Genomic DNA, 27,956 nt, shown 5'->3' with positions numbered 1-27,956 from the left:
GAGAAGTGATCAATGATGCCCATGACAGACTCTGTAAATACAACTGGCAAATTTCCCGCCAAAAAACTTTACCCACTAACGCAACAGACCATGAATGGTCAGACACAGTACAACGAGCCATAGACATTAGACAACGGCAAACACAGAAAACGAAAAAACTAGACCTGCAGAAAAAATTAGACAAACTCACACAAAATAACAACACCGAAGCATGGATAAAAAACCTATCTGACCGGCCATTAACACACTGAAAAAGCCGTCTTAGTAAGAGGATTAAATTACAACTTCCGGGATGCGGATAAGAAAGATTTCTTAGCAGCATTTAGAAACAACACCGAAAGACAACGAACTCACAGAAGAAACCCAGCAAACCATCAGACAGACAGTTGCACCAACATTAAGCAGGAAAATGGAAGGAAGGAAACACACTCCATACACAAGAAAGGAAAGCACTAAAAGGACTCAAAAAAGATAAAAACAACGTTATCCTACCTGCAGACAAAGGACACTTGACAGTCATTTTAAACCGAACAGACTACATTGAGAAAGTGAACACACTGCTTGCAGTTACCGACACTTAGCAACAAGTGGCGATAGACCCGACCCCACAACAAGAGAACCGACTCGCAGCCTTACTCAAAAAACTTCAAAAATCTGGAGAATTAAACAAGAGAGACTTGCAAAAAATGAAACCAGATGGATCCAACACACCACGCTTCTACGGACTACCCAAAATTCACAAACCAGGAGCCCCCCGCTCCGACCCATAGTCTTGCTACCTGGAACACCAACGTACAGATTAGCCAAGGAACGACACCAAAGACTAAAACACCTAGTAGAAGACTCACGCCACTCCATTCACTCCACCGAAGAATTCCTGAACACCAAAGACACCAATTTAGAAGAGGATGAAATAATGGTCTCCTTTGATGTAACAGCCCTGTTCACATCCATCAACATCAACCTGGTCAAGGAAACACTGACTACACTATTAGAAGAACTGAAGACACATACACCAGACACCACCAACCTCATCAGCTAGGACAACATCATCAAGCAAGTGGACCTATGCCTTACCACACACTTTCAATAACAAAACCTACAGGCAAACCAACGGAACACCCATGGGATCTCCAATATCAGGGTTCTTAGCAGAGGCAGTAATGCAGAGACTCGAACAAACAGCTCTGCCAATCATCCAACCCAAACTTTGGGTCCGCTACTTGGATGACACCTTTGTCATCACTAAACAAAACAAATCAGAGGAAACATTCAAGACCATCAATAATACCCTTTACTGGCATAACATTCACAAAAGAGAAGGAAAACGACAACAAACTGCCATTCCTAGATGTCACAGTAGAGCGAACAGTCAATGGGGAACTTCAAACCAGCGTCTACAGGAAAACAACACATACGGACCAAATACTGAACTACAGGAGCAACCATCCCAACACCCACAAACGAAGCTGCATTAGAACATTATTCCAATGAGCCACCACACACTGCAGCACAGAGGACCTATGAAGAGCAGAAGAAAATCACCTATACAGCGAATTCAAAAAGAACGGGTACCCAATGAACACAGTCCGCCGACTTTCTCAGTAACAAACCCAAACAAACAGACAAAACATGCCCAGAAACCATAACCACTCTCCCTTACATCAAAAACATCTCAGAAATGACTGCCAGACTACTCAGACCTCTTGGCATCGTGGTAGCCCACAAACCCACCAACACACTAAAACAGCAGCTAATGAACATAAAAGACCCTATACAGACAACAAATAAAACAAACGTCATCTACAAAATATCTTGCAAGAACTGTGACAAACACTACATTGGACAAACTGGCAGAAAGCTAGCCACCAGGATACATGAACATCAACTAGCCACAAAACGACATGATCCACTTTCACTAGTATCCTTGCATACAGATGAGGAAGGACACCACTTTGATTGACAACACATCCATCCTAGGACAAGCCAAACAGAGACACGCACGAGAATTCCTAGAAGCATGGCATTCCAACCGGAACTTCATCAACAAACAGAGTGATTTGGAGCCCATCTACCACCGTCTGAGAAAAAGAACAGGAAATGACATCACCAACACAAGAAATGACATCAACACAGGAGATGACATCACCAACCCAAGGAAACCAAAACACACAAATAGAAAGCGGAACATAACATCAGCGCTTCATCAGAGGCTCGCTGATGATGTTACCTAGAATGGTGACAAAGCGTCTGAAAATGAACCTTCCAGCTCAGTGAGCAAATTTACATCAAGGGCTAGTTATTTTATTCTTCAAATAAGTGGGGGGTGGGGGCAGCTGCTTTCAATCTATGCTGTCCATGCCCCTCATAATCTTATACACCTCTCTCAGGTCCTGCCTTAATGTTTGCTGCTCCAAATAAACAACGTAGGTTGATCAAGCCTCTCTTTGTCACTAAGGTGCTTCATCCCAGGCAACATCTTGGTGAATCTTCTCTTCACTCCTTCCAGTGCAGTCACATCCTTCTTATGGCACGGTGGCCCAAAACTGCATATAGTACTCCAGCTGCAGCCTAATCGAAGCCCTTTTTACAGTTCTATCGTAACCTCCTGCTCTTATAAATTATATCTTGACTGATAAAGGTAAGAGTCCCCTATGACTTCTGACCTGTGTGCTGTTTGATCACCACATTATGAGGAGGATGTCATTGCATTGGAGGGGGTGCAAAGGAGATTCATCTGTTGCCTGGGACGAAGCACTTCAGTGAAGAAGCAAGGTTGGATAAGCTTGGGTTGTTTTCTTCAGAACGGAGAAAGTTGAGGGAAGAAAGTAGAGGTTTGTAAGATTATGTGGGCCATGGATATGGCGAATAGAAAGCAGCTGTTTCCCTTTGAAGGTTGACTAATAAGGGGGCATAATTTTCAAGTCCAAGGCAGGGATTTGTCAAGGGTATTTCATATTTGATTAATTGGCCTGAATTCTTTCAAGAGGTCACGAATAAGATTGATGTGGGTGTATGTGTGGATGTTGATTCATGAACTTTCAGAAGGCATTTGATGAGGTCCCTAACAAGGGGCTATGAGCAGAAATGAGAGCATATGGAACTGGCTGATAATTTTCTGAATTGGATTGCAATTGGTTGGCAGGTAGATGTCGGAGACTTAGGTTAAAGGGAAGAAATTCTGAATGATAGATCTGAGAAATGATCTTCTGGATCCTCAGCTCTTCAACATGCATGTCAATGTCTTGGACAAAGAATTGCATGTTGAAACTTAGAGGTGTAATAAATAGTGGAGCTGGGACCAGAAGTGATGTAAAGAAGCGATGTCTATTTATTCCTCCCTGCCAGTGAGAGATTTCTCCTGGCTTAAAAAAAAATGCAAAGAGCTGCGGATGCTGGAGTTGTGAAGCAATATAAGAAATTGCTGGAAACTCTAAGCACGTCTGGCAGCGTCAATGCAGAGAAAACAGTTAATGTTTCAGGTTCAGTGACCTTGGGCCTATTCTAAAAAAATGGTCATTGGATGTGAAGCGTTAGCTCTACATTCTCTCCGTAGATGCTGCCAGATCTGCTGACAGTTGCTCCAGTACTTTCTGTTTTTGTTTCAGATATCTCATCTTGTATACTTTGATGAGACATTTATAATTTTGAACATCTGTTTGAAAAACTCCTCTGAGCTCAGGAAAATAATCCCAGCTTCTTTTGTCTTCCTAGATAACTGAAATCTCTCATCATTAACAGAAAGCTGTAACACCAGGGGACTTAGGGGTACTTGTATACAAAACACAGAAAGCTAACGTACAGGTGCAGCAAGTAATCAGCAAGACTAAAGGAACATTGACCCTTATTTCAAGGTTGTTGGAATTTACAAGTAAAGAAGGCCTACTGCATCTGGATTACTGTGAACAGTTTTAGTTCCCTTATCTAAGCAAAAATATCACTTTATAGGAGGGAGTTCAGAGAAGATTCACTAGGATGATCCCTGGAATGAAGGAATTGTCTTACAAGCAAAGGCAAAACAAGTTGTTACTCTACTAACTGGAATTTAGAAGAATGAGAGGTGATCTCATTGAAACGTATAGGATTTTTAAGGGGGTTGACAGGGTAAATGCTGACGGGATGTTTCCCCACAAGGGAGATTCCAGGACTAGAGGACATAGTCTTAAATTGACACCCCTTTATTCTGAAACTGAGATAAGGAGGAATTTCTTCTCTGAGGGTTGGAAGTTTTTGGAACGCCTTGCCACAGCAAAGTGTGGGAAGAGTCCTTGTCTATATTTAAGGCTGAGATCAATTAAAGATTATTGGGAAAACACAGGAAAGTTGACATGAGGAATGTCAGACCAGCCATGATGCTACTGAATGATGGAACATGCTTGATTGTCAAACGGTGTACTCCTGTTCCTATTATAGTCAATGATAATTTCCTTAGTACACCCTCTAAGGTGTTGTTATCCTTCCTGAAATGCGAAACCTGGATTTGGATATCTGAAGCACACTCAGTAATTGAGAAGAACCATTCACTTGCTATGGTTCAGTGGTAGCTCTTTCATCTTTGGGTTAGAAAGTTATTAAACTCACTTCACAGACTTGAGAACAGAAGAAGGGCTGTATGGCTGGAGTTATAGTCTCTGGATGGAACATTGAAACTGAGTTTTCATCTGCCTTTTCACTGTGCAACTCTGAAGAAGAGCCCCAGAGTTATTCAACTGTCCTGGTCAGTATTTATCCCTAAATAATATGATGGAAAGGTCATCACTTGAAACATCAATTGTGCTTCTCTCTCTACAGATGTAGCCAGACTTACTGAGTAGTTCTGTTTTAATATGGACTTCCAGCAGTATCATGCTTTTGGTCATTATCATGTTGCTTGCTGTTTGTGGGATTTTAGTGTGTATAAAGTTGTCTGCTGCATTTTCTATGTTGTAGAAGTGTCTTAGCTTCAAAAAATAAATGATTGATTGTGAAGCAACAGTGTTTTAAGGCTATGTACAGTGCGATATAAATACAGATTCTTTGTACTATTTTGCACTCCATGCTTCTATTTATAAAGCCAAGAATTTCATAATATGTTTGAAGAGCTTTATCAACTTACCATCACTGAAAAATGTGTGGACGCTGTTACCATATTCTTCTGTTTCTGCAGCCCCTTGAATCATTATATGTATGTTCTCTGTCTTTATTCTACCTCTCAAAATGCCACAGCTTGTATTTCATTTGCTTTTCGTTGGCTAGATTTGTTATTTCATCACTCTTGCTATGTCTTCCTGAAGTCTTATTATTTTTCTTATTTTATGACGCACATTCATGTCATGGAAATAGTTCCCTTATACCCAAAATCGAGAAAAGTAATTTGTCAAAAAGAGCAACGATTCTATGGGACGCCATTGTATATAGTCCTTTCCGGTCAGAAACAAACAATTCACTCTTTCCTGTCTCCTGACTAATCCTATATCCAGTCTGCTTTTTCGATCCTATGGGATCAATTTTGCCAGTGAGTTACAAATTGACAATAAGAGCAATGAGGTTCAGGAAACAAAGAAAGCTCCACACCGTTTCAGATGATTTTAGTAGATAGGATTGCAAATGATTACACACTCAGTTTTAGGTCAAAATATGCCCAACTACTGAGATTGTTGACTTGCTCGCCGAGCTGGCATGTTCTTGTTCAGATGTTTCATCACCATGCTAGGTGACATCGTCAGTGGAGCCTCTGATGAGTTGGTGTTCTTCTACTCCACATGGAATCTGTACTGTCCGGTCCATTATGGTGAGTAGTGTCATTTCCAGTTTTGATCTGTATGGGTTTGTATACAGCTCCAATTCAATATCTTTGTTGATTGCATTCCATGTAGAGAACGATGGCTCCAGGGATTCCTGTGCGTGTCTGTGTTGGCTTGGGCTACTATGGTTACCTTTTCTCATTTAAACTGGCATTCATTTGACGTTCTATTTTGCTGCTAGTCATTTATTCTGATGGCTAGTTTTCTTCCGATGTAATGTTTGTGGTAGTTGTTGCATGGTGTTTTGCTAGCCATGTTGGTTCTGAATGTTTATTGTCGAGTGGCTGTGGGCTTGTAAGCTACCATGATTCCTAGTGGTTTTAGGAATCTTGTTGTCAGTTCTGATATTATCTTGATGTAGGGCAGTGTGGTCAATGTGTTAGGGTGTACTGTGTGCTCCTGTTGTTGTCTATTGTGTAGCATCTGTGAGGATATCCGTTTATAGTGAGGGATTTTGTGTAGGTGCTTTCCTCTTTGCTGCGTAGTTCCAGAGCGCTGCAGTGTGTCCTGGCCCATTTAAATAGTGTCCTAATGCAGTTTTGTTGGCAGGCTTTGGAGGTGGTTGCTGTGGAAGTCGAGGATTCAATCTGTATGGGTTGCTTTTCTCTATTTTGAGGATTGAAACTCCCCATTGGTCATATGCTCAACATTAACATCCACAAATGGAAGTTGATTGTTATTTTCTTCTTCCCTTGTGAAGTCCTGTGAATACGCTGTTGATGATTGGTGGGAATCTTCTAATTTGTTGCTTTTAAAAATGTCAAATGTGTCGTCTGTGTACCGGATCCTCCGTTTAAGTTGAATGCGGGGGGAGGGTGGTGTGGTCTAGTCTTTGCATGACTGCCTCTGCAATAAGTCCTGAGATGGGTGACCCCATTGGGGTACCATTAATCTGTTTGTATTCCTGACTGTTAAAGACAAAGTGTGTGGTGAGGCAGAGGTCTAATAGTTGGAGTATGTTGCTATTGCTGATGGAGCTGCTGGTCTGCGTTGCTCCTTCCTCTGGTAAAGTCACCAGTGTTTCTTTTGGCTAGTGGGCCGTTGACTGATGTGAATAAAGCTGTGATATGAAAGGATACCATAATCTTGTTGCTGATTTTTATGTTCTTGAAGGTGTTGAGGAAATCTTGGGTTGAGTGGATAGAATAGGGTGATCCAGCACCTAGGTGTTGCAATCTCTGTTGTTGGTCCTTGGCTAGTTTGTGTGAAGGTGTCCCCGGTAGGGAAACAATGGGTCTGAGCGGGATGTCTGGTTTATGTAATTTAGGAAGTCCGTAGATGGGGGGGGTGCTCGTGCCTTCTGATTTCGATGAAGATCGCCTTGGTTATCTGCCCTGCATCCTTTAGACTGTTCAGCATCTGGGTGATCCTATTACTTAGTTGCTGTGTTGGGTCTATCGCCACCTGCCAGGAAGTGGCTGTATCTGCAAGCAGTGCCTGTGCTTTCTTAATGTCGCCTGGTTTGTTCATAATGATGGTCATGCGCTCTTTGTTTGCTGATAGGGTTTTAATATTCTTGAGTTTATCTAGTGCTTTTCTCTCTGTGTTCAGGTTGTCCCCTTTGTTCATTCTGTGAGCGTGGTGATTATAGTTTGTTGGATGGCATGTGTGCTTCGTCCACGTGTCTGTCATCTTTTAAGGTAGTCTTCAGGGCAGCCAATGAAGGCTGTTCTGTTCATATCTTTGTGGTTATAGTTACACTGCGTAATAGGACTGCTTTCTCAGTTTCTGTCAGTTGTCTGCTGGATAGATTTCTTATCCCCGCAGTGTGAAGTACAAACCTCCACTCAAAAAGAAAATTCCCAACTATGCCGCATACATGCAAAGAACGAGAAGCCTTGTCAAGGAAAAGTGCTTTGGCTGGATAACAATACTTTATATACTTAAAAAGTAATTCTTTGGTAAATTTCTTGACAATACTTGGATGAGACAAGCCACTATTTAAATGCGGGATTTGCAGAGTCCTTCAGTGCTGCAAAACAACACATCTGTTAAAGGTTTCCAAGCAACTCACCAAGACAAAGAGAAGAGAATTGAATATTGATGGATTTCTGAAATAGCATGATTTTTGATACCACGTGTTATAGTTATGAAACTTGTGCTGCCTACTGAAGATGATGCCCTCTATACCTTTACACATACATGTACCTTTTTAATCAATAGGGTATTATTTTTCAGATTGAACACACTGTTCATAATGAAATTTGTATGAACTCAGGCTATCACTGAAGTCTTAACATGTAGGACAACAACATCAAAATCAAGGTTAAAGTATCACGTTAAAATTTCGAATTGTCTAATTTTATTGTCTTTCCTGTGCTTACTCTCAAAACATATCATTTCATATTCCTTGCCATTAAATTCAATCTATGTCCTCTACAACCTGTGCTAGCTAATCCATGATAGAGAAAATGAAATTCTATAGTAAAACCCTTAGAGCAAAGAAGAGGAATGACAAATAAAAGGAACATTTAGTTTGTTCATCCCAACATAGTTCATCAAGTGTCCCTCATGTTCAGTGCCCCTAAAAGAGTAGTGTTGAGTCTAAATATTTGATGTAACAGCTATCTTCCATCCTGTGTTGCAAGAGTCATTCTCATTTGTTGCCACATCTGATGGTAGACAATTTCTACATTTCGGCATTTTATTTTACAGGATAGTTGCTACATAAATGCAAACTGTTATTATTACTATGTTTGGCCATCATATGTGTTTCCAACAAGGGTGGCTGTTTTCCCTGCTCTCAGTACTCTGCTGTTCGTCAAGAAAATTAATTTTTAAATCACATTAACATTGTGAACTGAGCTTGATGCTGGTAACCTCTGAAATAAACATTTGCAAGTTTTGCTTTATTCACCTGAGGGATGTGTGCACTCCTGGCAGGGACAGCATTTATTGCCCATCCCTAGTTACTGTCTGGAAAGGTGGTGGTGAGCTGTTTTCTTGAACCACTGCAGTACGTGTACTGTAGGTAAACACACAATGCTGTTAGGGAGGGAATTCCAGGATTTTGACCCTGTGGCAGTAAAGGCATGGCAATATATTTCCAAGCCTGGATTGTGAATGTCTTGGAGGGGTACCTGCAGTGTTGGTGTTCCCATGTACCTGCTGGCCTTGTCTTTCTGGATTGAATTTAACATGGGCTTGGAAGGTGCTATTTAAGGATCTTTGGTGAATTTCTGCAGGGTATCTTGAAGATAGTACACACTGCTGCAAATGAGCATCAGTGGTAGAATGATTGAGTGGCACCAGATCCGCAAATGATTTAGTGGGGTGCTTTGTCCGAGATAATGTTGAGTTTCTTGAGCATTGTTGTAGCTGTTCCTTTCCAGGCAGGTGGGGAGCATTCCATCACAAACCTGACTTGTGTCTTGAAGATAAGAAAGATTGTGGAGAGTCAAAGGGTGAACTACTCACTGCAGTGTACTTAGCTTCTGACCAGCTCTTGTAGCCACTGTGTTTTGTATGACATAAGTTTCTGGCCAATGGTAACCCCAAGGATGTTGACAGTGGGGGATTCAGTGATGGTAATGACATTGAATATCAAGGGGCGGTAGTTAGATCAGCTCGTATTGATGATGGATATTGTCTGGCATTTGTGGCATGTAAGTTAGTTGCTACTTGTCAGCCCAAGCCTTGCCCAGATGTTGCATTTGGAGTCCTGCTGCATTATTTTATGAGTCGTGAATGGAACTGAACGTTGTGCAATCGTCGATGAACATCCCCACTTGTGGTCTTATGATGGTGGGGAAAGTCGATGATGAAGCAGTTGAAAATGGTTGGGCCTAGGACACTGCCCTGAGGAACTCCTCGCAATGATGTCCTGAACCTAAGATGACTGATCTTCCAAAACCACAACCATCTTCCAACCAGGAGTTAGTTTACCCCCGAAACCTATTTGGTCCATTTGAGTGAGGGCTCTTTGATGTCACACTCGGTTAAATGCGACCTTGACGTCACTCTTACCTCACATCTGGAATTCTGCTCTTCCATCCATGTTTGGAACAAGGCTGGAAAAGGTCAGGAACTCAGCCTCCCTGGCAGAACCCAAACTTGATGTTAGTGAACAGACTATTGCTGAGGAGCTGCACAACTTGATAGTTCTGTTGATGACATCTTCCGTCGCTTTATTGATGGTAGACAAACGGGGTTGTAATTGGCGGGTTCTGTTTGTGCTACGTTTTGTGCACAGAACAGAACTGGACAATTTTCCACGTAGTCATGTAGATGCCACTGTTGTAGCTGTACTAGAACAGCTTGGCTAGGAGTGTGACAAATTCCAGAGCACAAGTCTTCAGTACCATTGCCAGAATGTTACCAGTGCCCAGAGCCTTTGTGGCATCCAATGCCTGCAACCATATCTTGTGTCACATGGAGTGAATTGAGTTAGCTGAAGACTGGCACCTGTGATGCTGAGGACCTTGCGGGGAGGTCAAAAGGATCGTCCACCTCACACTTCTGGCTGAAGATTGTTGCAGATGCTTCAGCCTTACCTTTTACACTAATATGCTAGCCTCTTCCATCATTAGGAATTGGATATTTTTGGAGCCTGCTCCACCAATGAGTTGTTTAATTGTTCATCACCATGCACAACTGGATGCAGCAGGACTGAAGAGTTTAGATCCTGCTCCGTTGATTTCGGATTGCTTAGTTCTGTCTTTAACTTGTTGCTTACGCTGTTTGTCATGCACAGTCCTGTTTTGTAGCTTCACCAAGTTGGCACCTCATTTTTAGGTATGCATGATGCTGCTCCTGGCATGCCTTCCTCCTCCTCTTTCCAATGAATCAGAGTTGTTCCCCTGACATGATGGTAATGGTAAAGTGAAGGTTGGACTTTGTCTCTACAAGGATTATGCTGTGGTCACATTTACCGATACTGTTGTTGACAGATGCATCTGTGGCAGGCACATTGATCAGGATGAGGTCAGGTATGTTTTCACCTGTTGCTGGTTCCCTCACCAATTGCCGCAGACCCAGTTATGACCTTGAACTTAATCATTAATGCTCCTGCTAAGCCACCCTTGGCAGTGGACATTGAAATCCCCTACCCAGAGTACATTTTGTGTTCTTGCCACCCTCAGTGTTTCTTCCAAATGTTGTTCAACATGGAGGAGCACCTAGTCATCAGCTGAGGGAAGACAGTACATGATAAAGAGCAGGAGGTTTGTTTATGCTACTTTATAACCTGATGCTAGACAATTTCATAGTGTCTTGAGTCAATGTTAAGGACTCAGAGGGAAACTCGCTCTTGATTGTATACTATTGTGCCCCCACTGCTGCTGGGTCTATCCTGCTCATGAGACCGGAAATATCCAGGGATGGTGAAGGTGATGCCTGGGATATTGTCTGTAATGAATGATTCTGAGATTGTGTGACTATGTTTGATGGCTGCTTGACCTGTCTGTGAGACAGTTCTCCTAACACTGGCATGAGCCCCCAGATGTTAGTGAGGAGGACTTGGCAGTGTCAGCAGGGCTGCTTTTGCTGTTGTTGTTTCCTGTGTCTAGGTCAATGCCATCTGTTTCATTTCTGTTTTGAGACAGTGCAGCGATTGTTACAACTGAGTGGCTTGCGAGGCCATTTCAGAGGATACTTGAGAGTCAGCCGCATAGTTGTGAGTCTGAAGTCACATGTCGGCCAGATCAGGTACGGATGGTATATTTCCTTACTTGAAGGGCAATGGTGAACCAGATGGGCTTTTCTGATAATAAACAGCGGTTTCATGGTTAGAATTGGACTCTGAATCCTAGAAATTTATTGAATTCAGATTCCAAAATCTGCTGTGTCAGGATTTGAACCCTGATCCCAGAACATTACCTGAGTTTCTGGATTAATAGTTTAGCAATAATATTACTCGGCCATCAACGGCCAAAAACATAGTCAATTGTATCAGTCTATGCAATTTGTGCTGGATGATTGTAATTTTATGGGTTAATAAGGTGGCGTGCTAACTTGAAAGCTGTAACTGAGCTTTTAGTTAATAAAGTGTGAAGCTGGATGAACACAGCAGGCCAAGCAGCATCTCAGGAGCACAAAAGCTGACGTTTCGGGCCTAGACCCTTCATCAGAGAGGGGGTTGGGGTGAGGGTTCTGGAATAAATAGGGAGACGGGGGAGGCAGACCGAAGATGGAGAGAAAAGAGGATAGGTGGAGAGGAGAGTATAGGTGGGGAGGTAGGGAGGGGATAGGTCAGTCCAGGGAAGACGGACAGGTCAAGGAGGTGGGATGAGGTTAGTAGGTAGGAAATGGAGGTGCGGCTTGAGGTGAGAGGAAGAATAGGTTAGGGAGGCAGAGACAGGCTGGGCTGGTTGTGTGATGCAGTGGGGGGAGGGGACCTACCTCCCCACCTATACCCTCCTCTCCACCTATCTTCTTTTCTCTCCATCTTCAGTCTGCCTCCCCCTCTCCCTATTTATTCCAGAACCCTCACCCCATCCCCCTCTCTGATGAAGGGTCTAGGCCCGAAACGTCAGCTTTTGTGCTCCTGAGATGCTGCTTGGCCTGCTGTGTTCATCCAGCTTCACACTTTATTATCTTGGATTCTCCAGCATCTGCAGTTCCCATTATCTCTGAGCTTTTAGTGTCTGATCTTAACTGTTAATTAAGATGTGAAGATGGCTTTCAGTGCAGAAGTCTGGCTAATTCAAGAGCTTTGACGTACAAACAGCATTGTAGTTGAGGTCTAATTCCTTGAATTCGCATCAGCTTTTATGACTAATTTTGCATCTAACTACAGAATTACAATCCTTAATTACTGACAACCTTTGACAGTTAAAAGGGAATTCATTTTGAGTGAAGATTTGCTGTGAAAATCATGGTGAAGGCTACAGTTACCTTGGGGGCCTATGTTTTGATTTTGCTGATGGGTAGAATAAAGCATTATTTCATCATGGCTGTCTATTTGTTGACTATGAATGTTCATTTTTATTCATAGACCATTGTAGTTAATGGAAGATTATTTATACTTACAACATCTACCTAACGTATCCATTATCTTAGCCTGACAATGCTTTGATTCAAAGCCAAGATTCTTTTTGTGGCACGTTGTTAATAGCCTATTTATTCTATGTAGTGATAATGTAGTCTCTCACAGGTATATATACATAATCTTCTATACAGACATTGATGATACATAACTTAGCAAATTTAGTTCAGTCTTTCTACCTTATTTAAACCTTTCTTTGGTGTCATATCGCTAATAGCATACTTTTGATTGAAACTGTTTGCAGAGCAATGTTAGTACGTATTTTAAAAAATTATTTTTTGTCACGTATTTTACAGCAATGCAGTAAAATACAATGAAAAGCTTTCATTTGTTGCCATAATCCAGTACCGTTTTGATAGTTTAAGAAGACGAGAAAATGATAAGGTGTACCTTAAGGGGAAGACCATCTCCGTATGAGTCCTGAGCCAGTTCAGAACCACCACTGCCTTGCCACTCCCAACTAACATCCAAGATGCTGATTCTCAGGCGCCATCTTCCATCACTGGTCCTACTTTGCTGACGCTGCCTCCAGGCTTGCTCTCCTTCACGCTGGGCTTGCGCTGTGCCCCCACCTGTATGTATTGAGCTTGCCAAGCAACCCACCCCCTCCCCACCCCCTCCACACGGGGATGTGCTCCCCTCCATGCTGGGCTTGTTATTCCCTTGGTGCTGACCTCACTCTATTGTCCCCATGAGTCTCACTACCGCTGATGCGAGAAGGAGCTGACTTTGTTACCACCACTGCTGCACATGTGCTGTGAAAGGTTTTGAACAGGGGGAAAAAAAAGGAAAAACAGCAACAGCAAAAGAGCAAAAGTGAAAAAAAAAAGAAAGCAGATGATATAACAAGGTGTAGAGCTGGATGAACACAGCAGGCCAAGCAGCATCAGAGGAGCAAGAAGGGTGATGTTTCTGGCCTAGGCCCTTCTTCAGAAATGTGGGAGGGGAAGGGAGTTCTGAAAGAAGTAGAGAGAGGGGCAGAGGTGGAGAGAAGATGGATAGAAGAGAAGATAGGTAGAGAGGAGACAGACCTCCCACCCATAGCCCCTAACCACCTCGTTCCCTAACCCCGCATCGCCTGCTTCTATCTCCTTCCCAGGATCCACAAACCTGACTGCCCTGGTCGACCCATTGTCTCCACCTGCTCCTGCCCCACTGAATTTACTCCCACCTATCTGGACTCCATTTTCTCCCCCTTGGCCCAGGAACTCCCTACCTATGTCCATGACACCACCCACACCCTCCGCCTCCTCCAGAACTTTCAATTCCCCAGTCCCCAACACCTCATCTTTACTATGGACGTCCGGTCCCTATACACCTGCATTCCCCATACAGATGGCCTAAAGGCCCTCTACTTCTTCCTGTCCCACAGGCCTGACCAGTCCCCCACCACTGACACCCTCATCCGCCTGTCTGAACTCATCCTCACCTTCAACAACTTCTCTTCCAATTCCTCCCACTTCCCACAGACACGGGAGTGGCCAAGGGTACCCGCATGGGCCCAAGCTATGCCTGCCTCTTTGTAGGATACGTGGAACAATCGCCCGCCTGTACCTGCACTGGCCCTAAACCCCACCTTTCTGTTTCCACTTCTGACAACCACCTAGAAACTGATATCCATTTCAAGCCCACCGACTCCCACAGCAATAAAGCCGTCTGTCTCCTCGCCACTTATCTTCTCCTCTATCCATCTTCTCTCCACCTCCCCATTTCTCCCTATCTATTTCAGAACCCCCTGCTCCTTCCCCCATTTCTGAAGAAAGATCTAAGCCCGAAACGTCAGCCTTCCTGCTCCCCTGATGTTGCTTGGCCTGCTGTGTTCATCCAGCTCTACCTTGTTATCTCAGATTCTCCAGCATCTGCCGTTCCTACTATCGCAGAAAGTGGATGACCCTTGGGCCAGGAGGTCGAATGCAGTGCTGGGCCTTGAGGCTTGCCACGGGCAGTGAAATGAGACTGTACATCCAATCATTTGAACACAATCAATTCATCAGGGTATTTTTTTTTTGTGGGAAGGCAAGTTGAAAGTATGTTTGTTAGTTTTGTTCTTTTATTTTTCCACGTCTCACACATTGTTCTCCTGAAATAGTGGGACAGCCTTCACAGGGCTTTACTTAACAGTTGCAATATAACTGCCCCCTTGGGATTTATCTCCTTTTCCATGGAGTTCATCTTATGTGCATGCCTGTGCCATCATCTGGTGTGTTTGGGAAATGGCAATGCCACATGTGTGGATCAGGCTCATTAATCACCAGCCTATTGTATGGTATTCTTATACATTGTGTCACCCACACTGACCTTGATGAAAATTGTTTTTGGAGTGTTAAGGGTTTTCATACTAAGGATGGATACTTACCTACTTTAGCCACTTGGTTTCAGAATCAAGCCCTTTCAAGTTGGACTTAGATTCAAGAATGTGCCACAGAAGACCATTTTGTACTGCAGTGGCATTTTTATTCCAATTCCTACAGCTGTGTCAGCCTGTGCTGATGAGGGAAAGTGGGCACATATCAAAATGGATGTCTGTTGAGACTGCCTAAATTCATCAACTTTATCTTTAGTACAATCATTTCATAATTAATGAAATGAGCAGAGTTACTTCCCAAAGGCTCCATTTAGATTTTGCCCTGAGAATTTCATCTGTTGGTAGCCACAGTGGCGGAATTAACCAGCTCTTACTTGGACTGTTTGGGGCAATCTGTTGAGAATAACTGCTTCATTTCAAAAAACAGAAAATCTGACCAAGCCGGCTCTTATTATTTGAATTGTGCCTTCCACTGGCTTACTGTGAAGAGAATTGTCTGTGGGGCAAGGTCAATCTGTCTTCTTGGTTGAAGGCAATTGTTTGATGACCAGATGGAAAGTGCAGTGTGGCTGCATGCTTCACTTCAGGGGAACTGAAAAGTAAATGACATGGAATTTGTTGCCATGCATTAGCTACTCTGATGCTGGAATGTAGTCAACTCACTGACTGCTAAATTATTCATAAAGCACTCCACATCAAGTTATCTCAGCATGCTATTACTTATCTTAGTCAATATAGACTAAATGAATTGTTGCAATATCTAGTGCACGTAACCTCTTGCTGTTAAAGTAGCACACCATCTTGTAAGTAGCATTTTAGAGATTTGCTAAAATTTCATTGCCTTGTGGTGACAGAATTGATCAATAAAAATCTATTTTATAGTTGTCTTAAAGTGCACCAGCTAAACTGCTCGATCAAGATTAAGAGCCTGGAACAGCAGCAGTCCAAACTTGCTTTGTGCGCCTGAGATGAGGATCCTGTAACTTTTCAACTTTCCTAAAGAAAGACAACCACATGTTGCTGGTCAGATTTTACTGAGCTGAATGTCAGTGGCGTGCACCCAACTAATTCCCCATGTGGGGCACTTTCAAGGTCTCCAATTTATAGTTATTCGCAGCTCTTTGCTTATCTATGTCAGTTACAGCAACAGCCCAAGAAAATGATGACATTAGATTGACAGGGATAGTCAAATTCATGAGAGTTGGAAGGAATAAATAGGCCCAGAGGTAAAGTAATTTGCAAAATGAGCAATAGAGACATGAGAAGAAACTTTCTCATGGAGCAAATGGGTAACATCTGGAATATGCTACCTGCGAGCATAGTGGGGCATGTTCAATCAAGGCACTCACGAAGAAGTTGGATTATCTGAAAAGGACAAATTTGCATTTACAGGGAGAAGATGGGGGAAAAGGCACTAATTGAGTTGTTCATTAAGAAAGCTGGTCCAGACATTACAGGCCGAATGGCTTCCTTTCAAACTGTAACCATCAGGATGTTTCATGAATGACAAGCAGAATGACAAAGTTTGGTTTTCACTCTATTTCACCTGACCTTTGCAATCTGTGTATGTTGACTTCATTGAGGGTGAAGGTAACTTGCATTTACACAGTTTCTGCCATGACTTTGAGGCACTTTTGCAACTGTGACTACATTCCATTTTATGGAAATGCTGCAGTCAGTTTTTTCACAGCAAGATCCCATCAACAGCATGAGATAAATGATCTCTCGGTACTTCTGCATATTGAACATCAAGAATGTAATCTGGGTGTTAGACTTCAAATGCCATCACCTTTAGTGGTTTGGCAACACCACGACTGACCAAGCTGATCGAGCCCAAAAGGATATAGCTGGTAGGTTGGCTCTGGAGCATTTGGTGGAGGAACCAACAAGAGGGAGAAAGATAACGTGACCTAATCTTCACGTCTCTGCCTGCTGCAGATGTATCTGTCTATGATAGCATAGTAGGAGTGTTCACTGCATGACCTTGTGGAGGTGAAGTCCCATTTTCACATTGAAGAACCCTTCATCATACCGTGGTAAAAACTAGTTTGGAAGTTTAGTAAAATGATCAATCTGATAGATACTCCTCATTGCTGGAAGAAGAATCATTTATGTCGCATGAACACGTAGAAGCAATAGGTTTACAGGGAAGATGCTAGGAAAGAGTACCACTGTTGGGTGGTGAGATTAGTGGGTGATAATGGGGATAGTAAGAGTGAAGTAGATGGAGACAGTTCATCAATGCTGTAATTAGCCAGTGCTGTACAGTTGGATAGCATGTTTCCATATTTGGAGGAAGGACAATGTGAAGATCTCATAAAATTACCTGGGAGAATGAAGTTCATTTGTAGAGATACACCTGGATGTACTGTTTAAGCTAGACATGATGCATACTTGGTAGAATCAGTGACAATTAAACAACGTTCTTAGCAAACAAATGCTGAAAAGTGAGTTTAGTTGGAAATGGAGATTCAATGCATGCTAGAAGATCACCTGATTGATTATAGCCAAAGCTGTTGGAGTTCATCAGTATTGTTAGTTCTGAAAACTGGATGAGTCAACTATATTCTGCATAGGTCACTGACAGGTGAATACAATAACAGAATCAATTTCCTAGCCAGTTCCATGGTTAGATGATTATATCAACAGGTTTGGCAATTCCTTTTTTTTTTGTCAGAATGATCTGTTGAAGGGGTACGAGCAAATACCATGAACATTGAAAGCTAAAGAGTGATCCACCTTGGTTACACTGATTGGGTGGTACAAGTGTTCAGTGGTATCAGTTAGGTTTAAAAATCCCCCAGCTGAAATCCGAAGACTTAATGAATCAAATCCTTGTTCAAGTACCAAGCTCTAATTTATTTTCAGAAAGTGGTAATATACAGTAACACATGGGAACAACATGTAAAGTAACTAAAGAGTTACAGTCAGCTGACTTAGTTATCAATCTTACGAAGGCTGAACTTAACCAAAGTACGAGTAACCCACCTTCTAAACATTGTCGGGTGTGTTGCCAAGAATAGCAAAAGCGAAGGCTCTAGTCAAAATTCTCTTTTGAAATTAAAACAGATATCGTGAGATTTTTGGATATGTGTGGGTTCTCCTAGAAATTTGTGCCTAACGCCAGCAAAATGGGTGTACCTTTGACAAATTTAGTACAGAAACAGGCAAAGATGGTGTGGTCAGCAGAGTGCCAAGCAAACTTTGAGAAGCTGAAGGCATTTCTAATAAATAAGCAATTGTTGGCCACTCCTGACTAATGAAACCTTTTAAAATGGCAATTGATGCTCCTGTAATCTAGTTGCAAGATGGTGAATTAGGATTAGAGAAGGCAGTGATCTAATTTTGTAAGCAATTAAATCAATGTCAGAAAAAGTTGAAAAGAAGACTGTGGATTATTTTTATCTCTCTAACATTTTGAAGTCTATGTCTGATGAGTTTGGAAATAAACATTAATATATACTGATTATGATTTATAAAACTTTTGTTGAAAACTTCAAAACTTTAAATGCAAGATGGATTTTGCACATTACTTGATGAGATAATATGATATCAGATATATTGCCCTGCATGTGAAAATGATTGAATAGGTTAAGAATTGAAGAGAAAGCTATCAATAAATTGTTAAATACTGTTTAGGAGATAAATGAGGATGAATGGATGTACATTTTGGTGTTTTGTTGTCTATGTGCCACAACGTTGCAATGAAACATATTTAAAAATGATGCTTTGTTTTATTTAAGGGTGGAGGTGTACAAAAGACCACTTCATTACTTTTTGACTATGGACTGTAAATTAGACAAATGGGTGCTGCTTTAAAGAAGAAAGAAAGTTGCAAGAGTTGTGTGCAACTTTGGGAAAATAAGTAAAACTAACTGGCTCCTGAGATGCTGCTTGGCCAGCTGTGTTCATCCAGCCTCACATTTTATTATCTTGGAATCTCCAGCATCTGCAGTTCCCATTATCTCTGGTGCATATAAAGCCATGTTGCTTTTTGGGGATTTTGAATCCAAACTAAGTGGCAGTTTTTTGTACATGACAAGGATTCACTGGACTCAAAATGTTAACTCTTTCACAGTCAACACTTCTTGTTTTTCTGAAAGACTGTATAGGCTGGGGTTAAAATAGTGATCAGAGATAACGGGAACTGCAGATGCTGGAGAATCCGAAATAACAAAGTGTGGAGCTGGATGACCACAGCAGGCCAAGCAGCATCTTGTTCATCCAGCTCCACACTTTGTTATCCCTGTATAGGCTGAGGTTGTTTTTTTTGTGTTTGAGAGGAATGTCATGAAGCATACGAGATTACAAGGGACATAAATAGGGTGGATAGGAAGGCACTTCTTCCATTAGTAGAAGGGTCAATAACTAGGGAACAAACGTTTAAGCGAAGTGTAGAAGGCTTAGAGGAGAGTTGAGCAATTTTTCATTCCGAGAGGTGGTAGTAGTCTGGAACTTGCTGACTGAAAAGGTAGTTAGATTGAAAATTTTCAGAATGTTTCAACAATATTTAGATATTCACTTGTATTACTGTAGCCTTCAGGGTAATGGGCCAACAGCTAAAAATAGAATCTCTTCAGTCAGGTATTTTTTTGACTGACTGTATGGACATGACGACTGTAATGGCTTCCCTCTCTGTTCTAAGCATCACTGAGTCTACTTAAAGATCCAGGGTCTAACCAGGCAACTGGTGAATTACAGAATGATTGTCTCTGTTCAGATGACATCAAGTGATTGTTGAAGAACCGTGGATTGTGAAACCCATCTCGTTGTGTGATTTTGGATTGGTTATGTAGTACTGTGTTCTGGCTGTTTTTGTTCTCCAATGCATGATGTGTTCTTTCCTTTTTGTGTCTGAGTGGACAAATTCTAAGAGATCAACTTGAACTAACATAAGTTTAAAATCATGTTCTTTTACACTTCTTAATGTTGAGAGTGTTAGAATAAATAGAGCTTTTTTTTTACTGATAATGAAGGAAAGTGGTGTGGTTTATTTTTAAAAACAAATATAGAAATTCAATCCAAAGAAGGGTCACTGGTCCCAAAATGTTAACTTTGTTTTCTCTCCATAGATGCTGAGTTTTTCTAGCCACTTCTGTTTTTGTTTCTGATTTCTAGCATCCATAGTCCTTTGGTTTTCTTTGTGTTGTGTGGCTCGTTTTCATCCTGGGTAGCAGTCAGTCAGAGGATAAATGAGATTTTTGGTTTCATTTAAATCTTTACATTTGTTATGAGTCCATGAATAATGAGACTTGATCAGCAGCACACAATATCTTTGAGTCATGACAACAGAAGCTTATGATGTGTAAGATAGGAAGATATATACATGCGCAGTCACTTGCACAAACAGGATTTGGATCCATCCAGAACTGATGGTATTCAAGGTCCTCAATGAAATGAGTTTTGTTCTTTAGCTTCCTATTGTAATCAACTTACACCCAGAATCCCAATATCCTATAAAAACTCCATGGATGGTGAATTTGAGTTCCTGGAGGTGCTTTGGTATAGTAAGGAGTTTTTTTTTGAAATTAGAATTATGGCACATTGTTAGAGCAGAATAAAGGTGACTTTGCCCTAGAAAGCTTCATCTGATTAGGCTATTAAAAATTTTTTGACCATTGTAAGAATTGTTCCATTCCTCAGTAATGCCAATACTGGTCAAAAATTCACAGATTAATCCAAATGATCAAAAAAAATTAGGACTGAATAATTCATATCAGTCTCTGCATTAAATTGCTAAGTACTGAAAAGGCAATTGGAAAATAACTCTTAGGTATAAACTAACCATAGCAGCCATTAAAACTCCCATGAAAATGGGCATGGAAGTTTGTGGAAAATGCTTAAAGGAAAAAGAAGAATAGGTTTCAAAATTGTAACATTCTTTATTGTTTCACGTTCTTTTTCAGGCTGTTTACTTTCACACCTCCCTAAACTGTAACCACATTGCAATCGTTGTGGAAATAGTTGCAATTGCGAAGAAGCGTGAAGATAATGAACAAGTCCTGTCGTGTGGGTTTGGAATTCTGCACTTGTGCAGCACACAGAAATTTACACCAGATACTGCTAAAGGTCAAAATATTAAAAGGTCAGTACTTTGGATTGCTGCCTTTGATATGACAATAATTACATTAGAATTACAGCAAAACATGATCGTGCAAATGACAAACACTGAGAAATCTGGGCACTTATTGACACTTCCAAATATTGTACTTTGATAAAAGATAAATAAGGCACTCTGTAATGACAGGCATGCATAAATTATGGACAACAAACATCCCTGCATGTCCCAAGCTTTATCTATGTTATGGATTTTATGCTTTGAAATATGCATCTCTGATGAAGGCTCTGATGTATGGATCTGGCAGTTTTCTCTGGCACGAACCTGTATGAAGGTGCTGTCACTGGCCAATTCTGTTTTAGTTATCTTCGATAGTAATGACACAGTGTGCCATTCGATCTTGTATTGGGCAACAAGCTTGGACAGATTTGGCATCAGACTGTGGTGACAGGGTATCCTTCCATCAGATCACATAACTCATCTGAGGTACCTGTTTTTATCTACTGTTATTGCTTCATCATTGGTCCTAATTGTTTCCACCACTTATTGCTTTCCTCCTTTGTGGGCGTTCCAGTGATGTAACTCCTTTCATTCTGAAGGCTTTATTGATTTGGATGTCCACACTGAATTCCAAGCATTGCCTGGCACACCCTATCTGCCTGCTCTGTAAGGTCTCTGACAGTTCAGATCTTTGACGAGAATGGACATTCATGACTGTTGATATTCAAATCCACCCATCAAGCATGCATGTGGTATGCTCTGCTCTTTGTGGGTTGACCTGACAGACAGGTTGCCTGACAACTGAGTGTTTGACAGGTTAAAAGTTGTTGTCCATAAATTATGGATGTTTAAAAATTCTCAAATGCAGTGATTATAACTTTGAAATTCAAGATTGCCAGTCCAAGTGATGAACAGTTATTTGGCATAGTGAAGGAACGGTCACCATTTGGAAAACTGCACAAATCAAGAATTTGCTATGTGTAACCATGGTGCATTGGTTAAATCCTTCGTTCACGAGTTGGCATTTAGAAAAATAACTTTTTCTTTGTTCCTACTGAGAGGGAAAAAATGAAGAAAACAATTAATTCCTAAATGGCAAGTATTGCACTTTTGAATACGTGACCTTCTTAGTTGGAAAAAATGAGCAGCTTTTGTTTCATCTAGCTATTAAACTAAAGCAGCAAATTCAAAAAATTTTTGGAAGAACTTGGGCTTTTATGATTTTCTGATTATTTCCTTTTCAGCTCCAAGTAATATTGGTCTACATCTTAAGTTGCAAGCACATGTCCCACACCACTTTCAATGTAATTGCTTATTTTTACCAAGAACTATTTTAAAAGTACCAACTTGCTTTTGAAAGTGGAGGACAGAGTTTGTTAGATTGCAGATAGGCATGAACAATTTTTGTTTCAGTGTTCTTAAAATATGAAATGCACATGTGAAACCTAAACTGATATTGAATTATTTGAACTGTTAGGAAAGCAATTTTTTTTAGGTAAGCTTTTATCGACAGTGGAAAACACATTATGAATTCTACAGGTCTGTAAATTGCACCTACTTCTGGGATTGGAAATGAAGAACAGGAAGGGTGTTGCTTCCCTTCCAAATAAAGAGAACAGGCCAAATAACAAGTTTTGTTTCTGTACAACCTTCTTCAAGTAACCAAGTCTTTGACAGAGGGAACACCAATGTAAGGCAGTAAATGGAGAATTTGCAGAAGTGACTGAAGGCATGGTTGAAGAAGAGTCATTTGGAAGTGAGGCCCAGTGTCACAAGAAGGTGGCGGTTGGGGAGGGAATTCCATTGCATGCAGTCAAGATGTTTGAAAGATATGATCAAAAAGTCATTTCAGCGGTCTTTCCTGGTCAAGACCTTGATGTAAGAGGCTTACAGCAGTCTTCTCACCCACTAAAATGCTGGTATTTTTTATTTGACCGGAGAAATAGTGAACCTTTTCATGACTATGTAGGCTACAGTAGCTAAGCATGATGAGACAATTTAAGGGAGATTTAAATATGTAATACGTAAGAAGCAAAGTGCCACATATGGTGGAAAATGGAAATCAAATCCCTGAGCTACTGATGCCTTATCATTTTAATTCTGTACTCCATTCCTACTTTAAACTCTCTTGACTTTCTATACCGCTCATTGAGACTCAATGTAACCTTGATAAATAGCAACTCATTCTTCAATTAGGAACCTCTATGGTCATCTGGACTCTGCACAATTTCAGGTCATAACCTCCATACCTATTTATTTGGACCACAGCTCCATGTAATGGTTCTGCTTTGCCCATTCACATTTCCTCTAGATCCATCTCATGTTTCTTTACTTGTCCCTTTACCATATCGTTTTCTTTTCTAATATTGCCTCTTTTGTCATTTGATCTCTTCTGCCTTCCACTCAATTATAGGCCTTTTGCTGCTATCTCCTTTCTGGCCTCTGTATTTACTGAAAGCCAGTTAAATTTTTTTTCAGTTACAATCAAACTCGAACATTAAATCTATTTCTTCATAAATTCTACTAGTTCTGCTGAGTAATTGCAGAACTTTCCATTCTTGTGTTGTATATAAAATTTTCTCTATTCTTGATTTTTAAAATCCAGGGTGTTGTTTTCACAATGCTTAACAAAAAAAAATTGATCTTTTACACCAGCTGGTGTCCCTTCTGTCCCTCACCTCCAGTGATCTTTACACAATCTGTCACTGTACCAGAAGGCGATTATGGAGGCTGATCTGTCCAACCACCTTGTGCAATTAAAACAAAACCTTTTAGAGTCAAATTGTATTTGACAGCTCTTTGAAGGTGTGATCAAATTATTATTTAATCCCCCTAATCGTGTCTGATAAAGCTGGCCCAGCTGTCTAAAGTACAGCTACCTGGAGACACAACTAACTGCCCAAATCCTGGCCTCTAGCCTGGTACTTGCTGTTAATGCAGCCTTTTTGGCTCCAGAGTGAAAATGAAATAGGCTGTAGAAGATTTTTGCACTGATTTGGTAAGTGGTGGCTCTCCACAGGTACTGATAGTGCAGTTTTTCAGATCACTTACAGTCACTGCATCACATTGTGCCTGTAATTGTTGATGGCTACAAAGTAAAACATCATCATCCTTAAACACCTTTCATGTTTAAAATATCGTACTTTCACACCTAAAACCCTCTTTCATGCTTTTGGTATCTCTAGACCTGTTATTGTAATGCACTCCCTGCTGAACTGGCATCTACTAGCTGAATAATTTATACGCATCCAAAACTGTCAGCAATTCTTGTTCTCTCATCATTCTTTTGCCTACAGACCTACACTGGTTTCTGTTCTGACAGTTTAAAGTCATTGTCTTTTCTTTCTTTCTTTTTACATACCTCCATGGCCTTGCACCTTTGTGTGTCCTCCAGCTTTCCAAATCGCTGCATTCTTCCAATTCTTTCACTTTGTGCCTTCCTGATTTTAATCTCTCTGCCATCGACAGCCACACTTTTAGCTTTTTGGGTTCTCAGCTCAGGAATTTCTCCCTAAGTTTTTCCTGCCTCTTTGCCCATTTGTTCTCCTTTAACAGGCTCCTTAAACCTACATCATTGGTAACCTGACTACCTACTAACCTCAGATAATAAAATGTGAGGCTGGATGAACACAGCAGGCCAAGCAGCATCTCAGGAGCACAAAAGCTGACGTTTCGGGCCTAGACCCTTCATCAGACTTCATCAGACTCTCTACCTACTAACCTCATCCCACCTCCTTGACCTGTCCGTCTTCCCTGGACTGACCTATCCCCTCCCTACCTTCCCCACCTATACTCTCCCCACCTATCTTCTTTACTCTCCATCTTCGTTCCGCCTCCCTCTCTCTCCCTATTTATTCCAGTTCCCTCTCCCCATCACCCTCTCTGATGAAGGGTCTAGGCCCGAAACGTCAGCTTTTGTGCTGCTTGGCCTGCTGTGTTCATCCAGCCTCACATTTTATTATCATTGGTAACCTGTCCTGACATTAACCTTGGTGGCTCAGTGTCAGACTTTGTGGAGAATTGTGAGGTGTAAAGAGGCCATGTAATGTAGGTTGTTGTTAATGAACTCCTATGTTGTGCACATAAACATGCATAAAGTTGACAGAAATATCGGTTAAAAAAGGTCACTTCATTGATTTGTTTTGGTGTTTGCACCAGAACTGTTTTTCATGTTTTTACAGTAATTTCAATCCACAGTGACTTCTAATAGAGTGTAACTTTGGTTTGCATCTGTTTAATTAGACTTTATGTGCTCGACATGTGAAAAGAAGAAACTTGCAATAATCTAATGCCTTTCTTGACCTTGATGCTAAGTCCTTTGTAACTAATGAGATACTTTGGAGGTGTAGTCATAAAAGGTCAAAGTGACTGTTCGTAGAAAGGTTTTGTAAACAGCAAGTTAAATGGTCAAATTGTTTGTTTGATATTGCTATCTCCTCAAGGTGAAGAGCATTGTCTTGTAAAACAGTTCATAGAGAGCAGATGTGAATTTAATTGCAATTAGTTTACAACCTGGAAATTATATCAACAACAAAAACAAAATCGCTGGAAAAGCTCAGCAGGTCTGGCAGCATCTGTGGAGGAGAAAACAGAGTTAACGTTTCAGGTCTGGTGACCCTTCCTCAGAACTGGAAATTATATCAACTGGGAAAACAGAGAAGTATTTGCGTTTTAATTAACATTGATTATAGTAACTTTGGGAATAGAGTTTGGGTGTCTGATTGTAAAGATACTCAATAACTTTACAAAACAAATTCAGACACAGAAGACTGGGTGATCCAAGTGATACATCTTCACGAAGTGATGTGAGCCATTTTCAGTCAGTCATAGACCAAGCTACTAACACTCACCTCTGACTTAGAGGTTTGTGTGTTCATTTCTCACTCTAGAAACTTGAGCAGAAAGATCTAGATTGAGTTATCGATGCCGTACTGAGGGGCTACCTGTCTGCTTCAGCAGTCATCTTCTAGGTAAGATGTTAAACTGAGGCTCCGTTTGTGCCCTTAATTTGATGTAAACGATTGTGTGGCACTATTTTAGTGAAGAACAGATTCCTCTCCAGTGGCTTGGTCAAAATTTATCTCTCAATAAACAATCCTGATAAAATAGCAGATTTTCACATTGTCGCTTTTGGGATCTAGCTGCGTGTATGTTGGCTGCTGTGTTTGCTGCATTGTTGCGGAGATTATATTTCAGAAGCAGTGTGTGGAGAAAGAACTTTGCCACATCCTGAGGTTGTGAAAGTTCCCAGTCTTTCTTAGTTATGCGTTCAGCCCTTTTTGATAGCAAGTCCAGCCACAGTGCATTGGTGGCAGTGATGGGTTCCATCAGCTACTTTTTGATGATTGCTTAGCCCTGCCCCTGCAAAAACTGTTAGCCAATCAGAGTCTGACAGCATCTAGGTCCTAGAGATTATTGCAGGAGAGCTCAGGCTTGGGGATTTACAATGAGAAGGGTATCATTGGTAGACAACAGGGACTGGCTTTCATGGGCCACCCCATTATACCACTGTCCAAGCCCCAGATTGGGATAAATGGTTGCCAAGGTCCCCAGTAGACCTCATTGTCCAGCATTATCGGGCAAGAGGGACAGAATTGAATATCTCTCCAGGGTGAACTCGCCCAATTACTTGCTCTTCATGACACCTTTCTCACTACCTTCAGGGAGAGGATAATCAGGCTTCTCGAAACAGCGGGAACATCTGGTGAAGCAGGTTGGCTCACCAATTGTAGTATCATCCTGATCTTCATATCATTGATTTCAATTATACTGGACTTGAGCTGGGTTTCATCTGATTCCTGACAAGTCAGTGAACGTGGACATACATGGTTGTGAATTTCATATTTACTTCCTTTTGAATTGCATGCGGATGCAAGACTGTTTGGGTTTTCTGGCCATGAGTAGTGGCAAGTAAGTAGTTAGTTTTGGATTTGGCACAGATAAATTAGTGCCCATATCCTGATATGAATGATTCCTATGATTAGATTTAAATCAGTATATAGCTCGTTTGGTACAGAATCAGTAAATGTGTGAAGATGAGGCATCCACTTCTCTCCTGAAAGCGTGTAGAGGCTTCTTGTTTTCAGAGGGTATCTTGTCTTTGAATTCTCTTCCCCAAAAAGCAGTGGTGGCTGGGTCATCAAATGTAGTCACATCTATGTTGGATAGACTTTTAATCTACAAGGAAGTTGAAAGCTCTTGGTGACAGGTAGGAAAATACTGCTACAGCCATAGTCCAATCAGTCATGGTCTTATTGAATGTACAGGAGACCCATGGGCCAGAAGGATACTTCCTGCTCCTAAGAAATTCTGATGATTTTTTGATTATATTAACACCTCAACCTTTAATTTGTAGTTATTTAACTTGTATCAGATAAGGTAAAAACTTCTAGTGTCAAATTTGCATTTAACTGCATTTTTTATCCTGTTTAATTCAAATCATTGAATAATTCAAGGTTTTATTTTAGTTCAGAAATAAAATTTTACCGAACTTAGGATTTATTTCTCCAGGCTTCTGTGACACTATGAAGCACGTAGGCAGTGACAGATGACTTGTTTCCTGCATGCAAACCTATCTGTAATGTTATACTATCTTTGTAATTTGTTGAGCAGATTAATGGCCTTCCATCTGAGGACCCTGGTGCCTTTTGAAAACAATGTAATTTTGGCCGTACTTCTTGACCGCTGTGTGTGATCAGAAATAGGAATGAGGCTGTATAGGTGGATGTAAAGATGATCCATCTAAACATTCATCATGTTTGTTTTTCTGAACAACTCATCGGTAGTTCTCTATTGCAAAATATGATTATGTACATACTTGTGCTC

The 27,956-nt window shown here is 41.1% G+C and overlaps 1 protein-coding gene across 1 annotated transcript in view; it reads left to right on the top strand.

Moving 5' to 3' along the window:
- The window catches only part of nphp4 (nephronophthisis 4), a 396,691-nt gene that overhangs the window by 68,099 nt on the left and 300,636 nt on the right, over positions 1–27,956 (top strand). Inside the window, 1 exon segment of the mRNA XM_059655664.1 lies at positions 20,980–21,158. Within this exon segment, the coding sequence (XP_059511647.1) occupies positions 20,980–21,158 (179 nt within the window).

This window comes from Stegostoma tigrinum, chromosome 28 (genome assembly GCF_030684315.1).
Source record: "Stegostoma tigrinum isolate sSteTig4 chromosome 28, sSteTig4.hap1, whole genome shotgun sequence".
NCBI classification, from domain to species: Eukaryota; Metazoa; Chordata; class Chondrichthyes; order Orectolobiformes; family Stegostomatidae; genus Stegostoma; species Stegostoma tigrinum.
The sequence above is the reverse complement of the archived record's forward strand: the minus strand, read 5'-3'. Positions and strand labels throughout refer to the sequence as shown.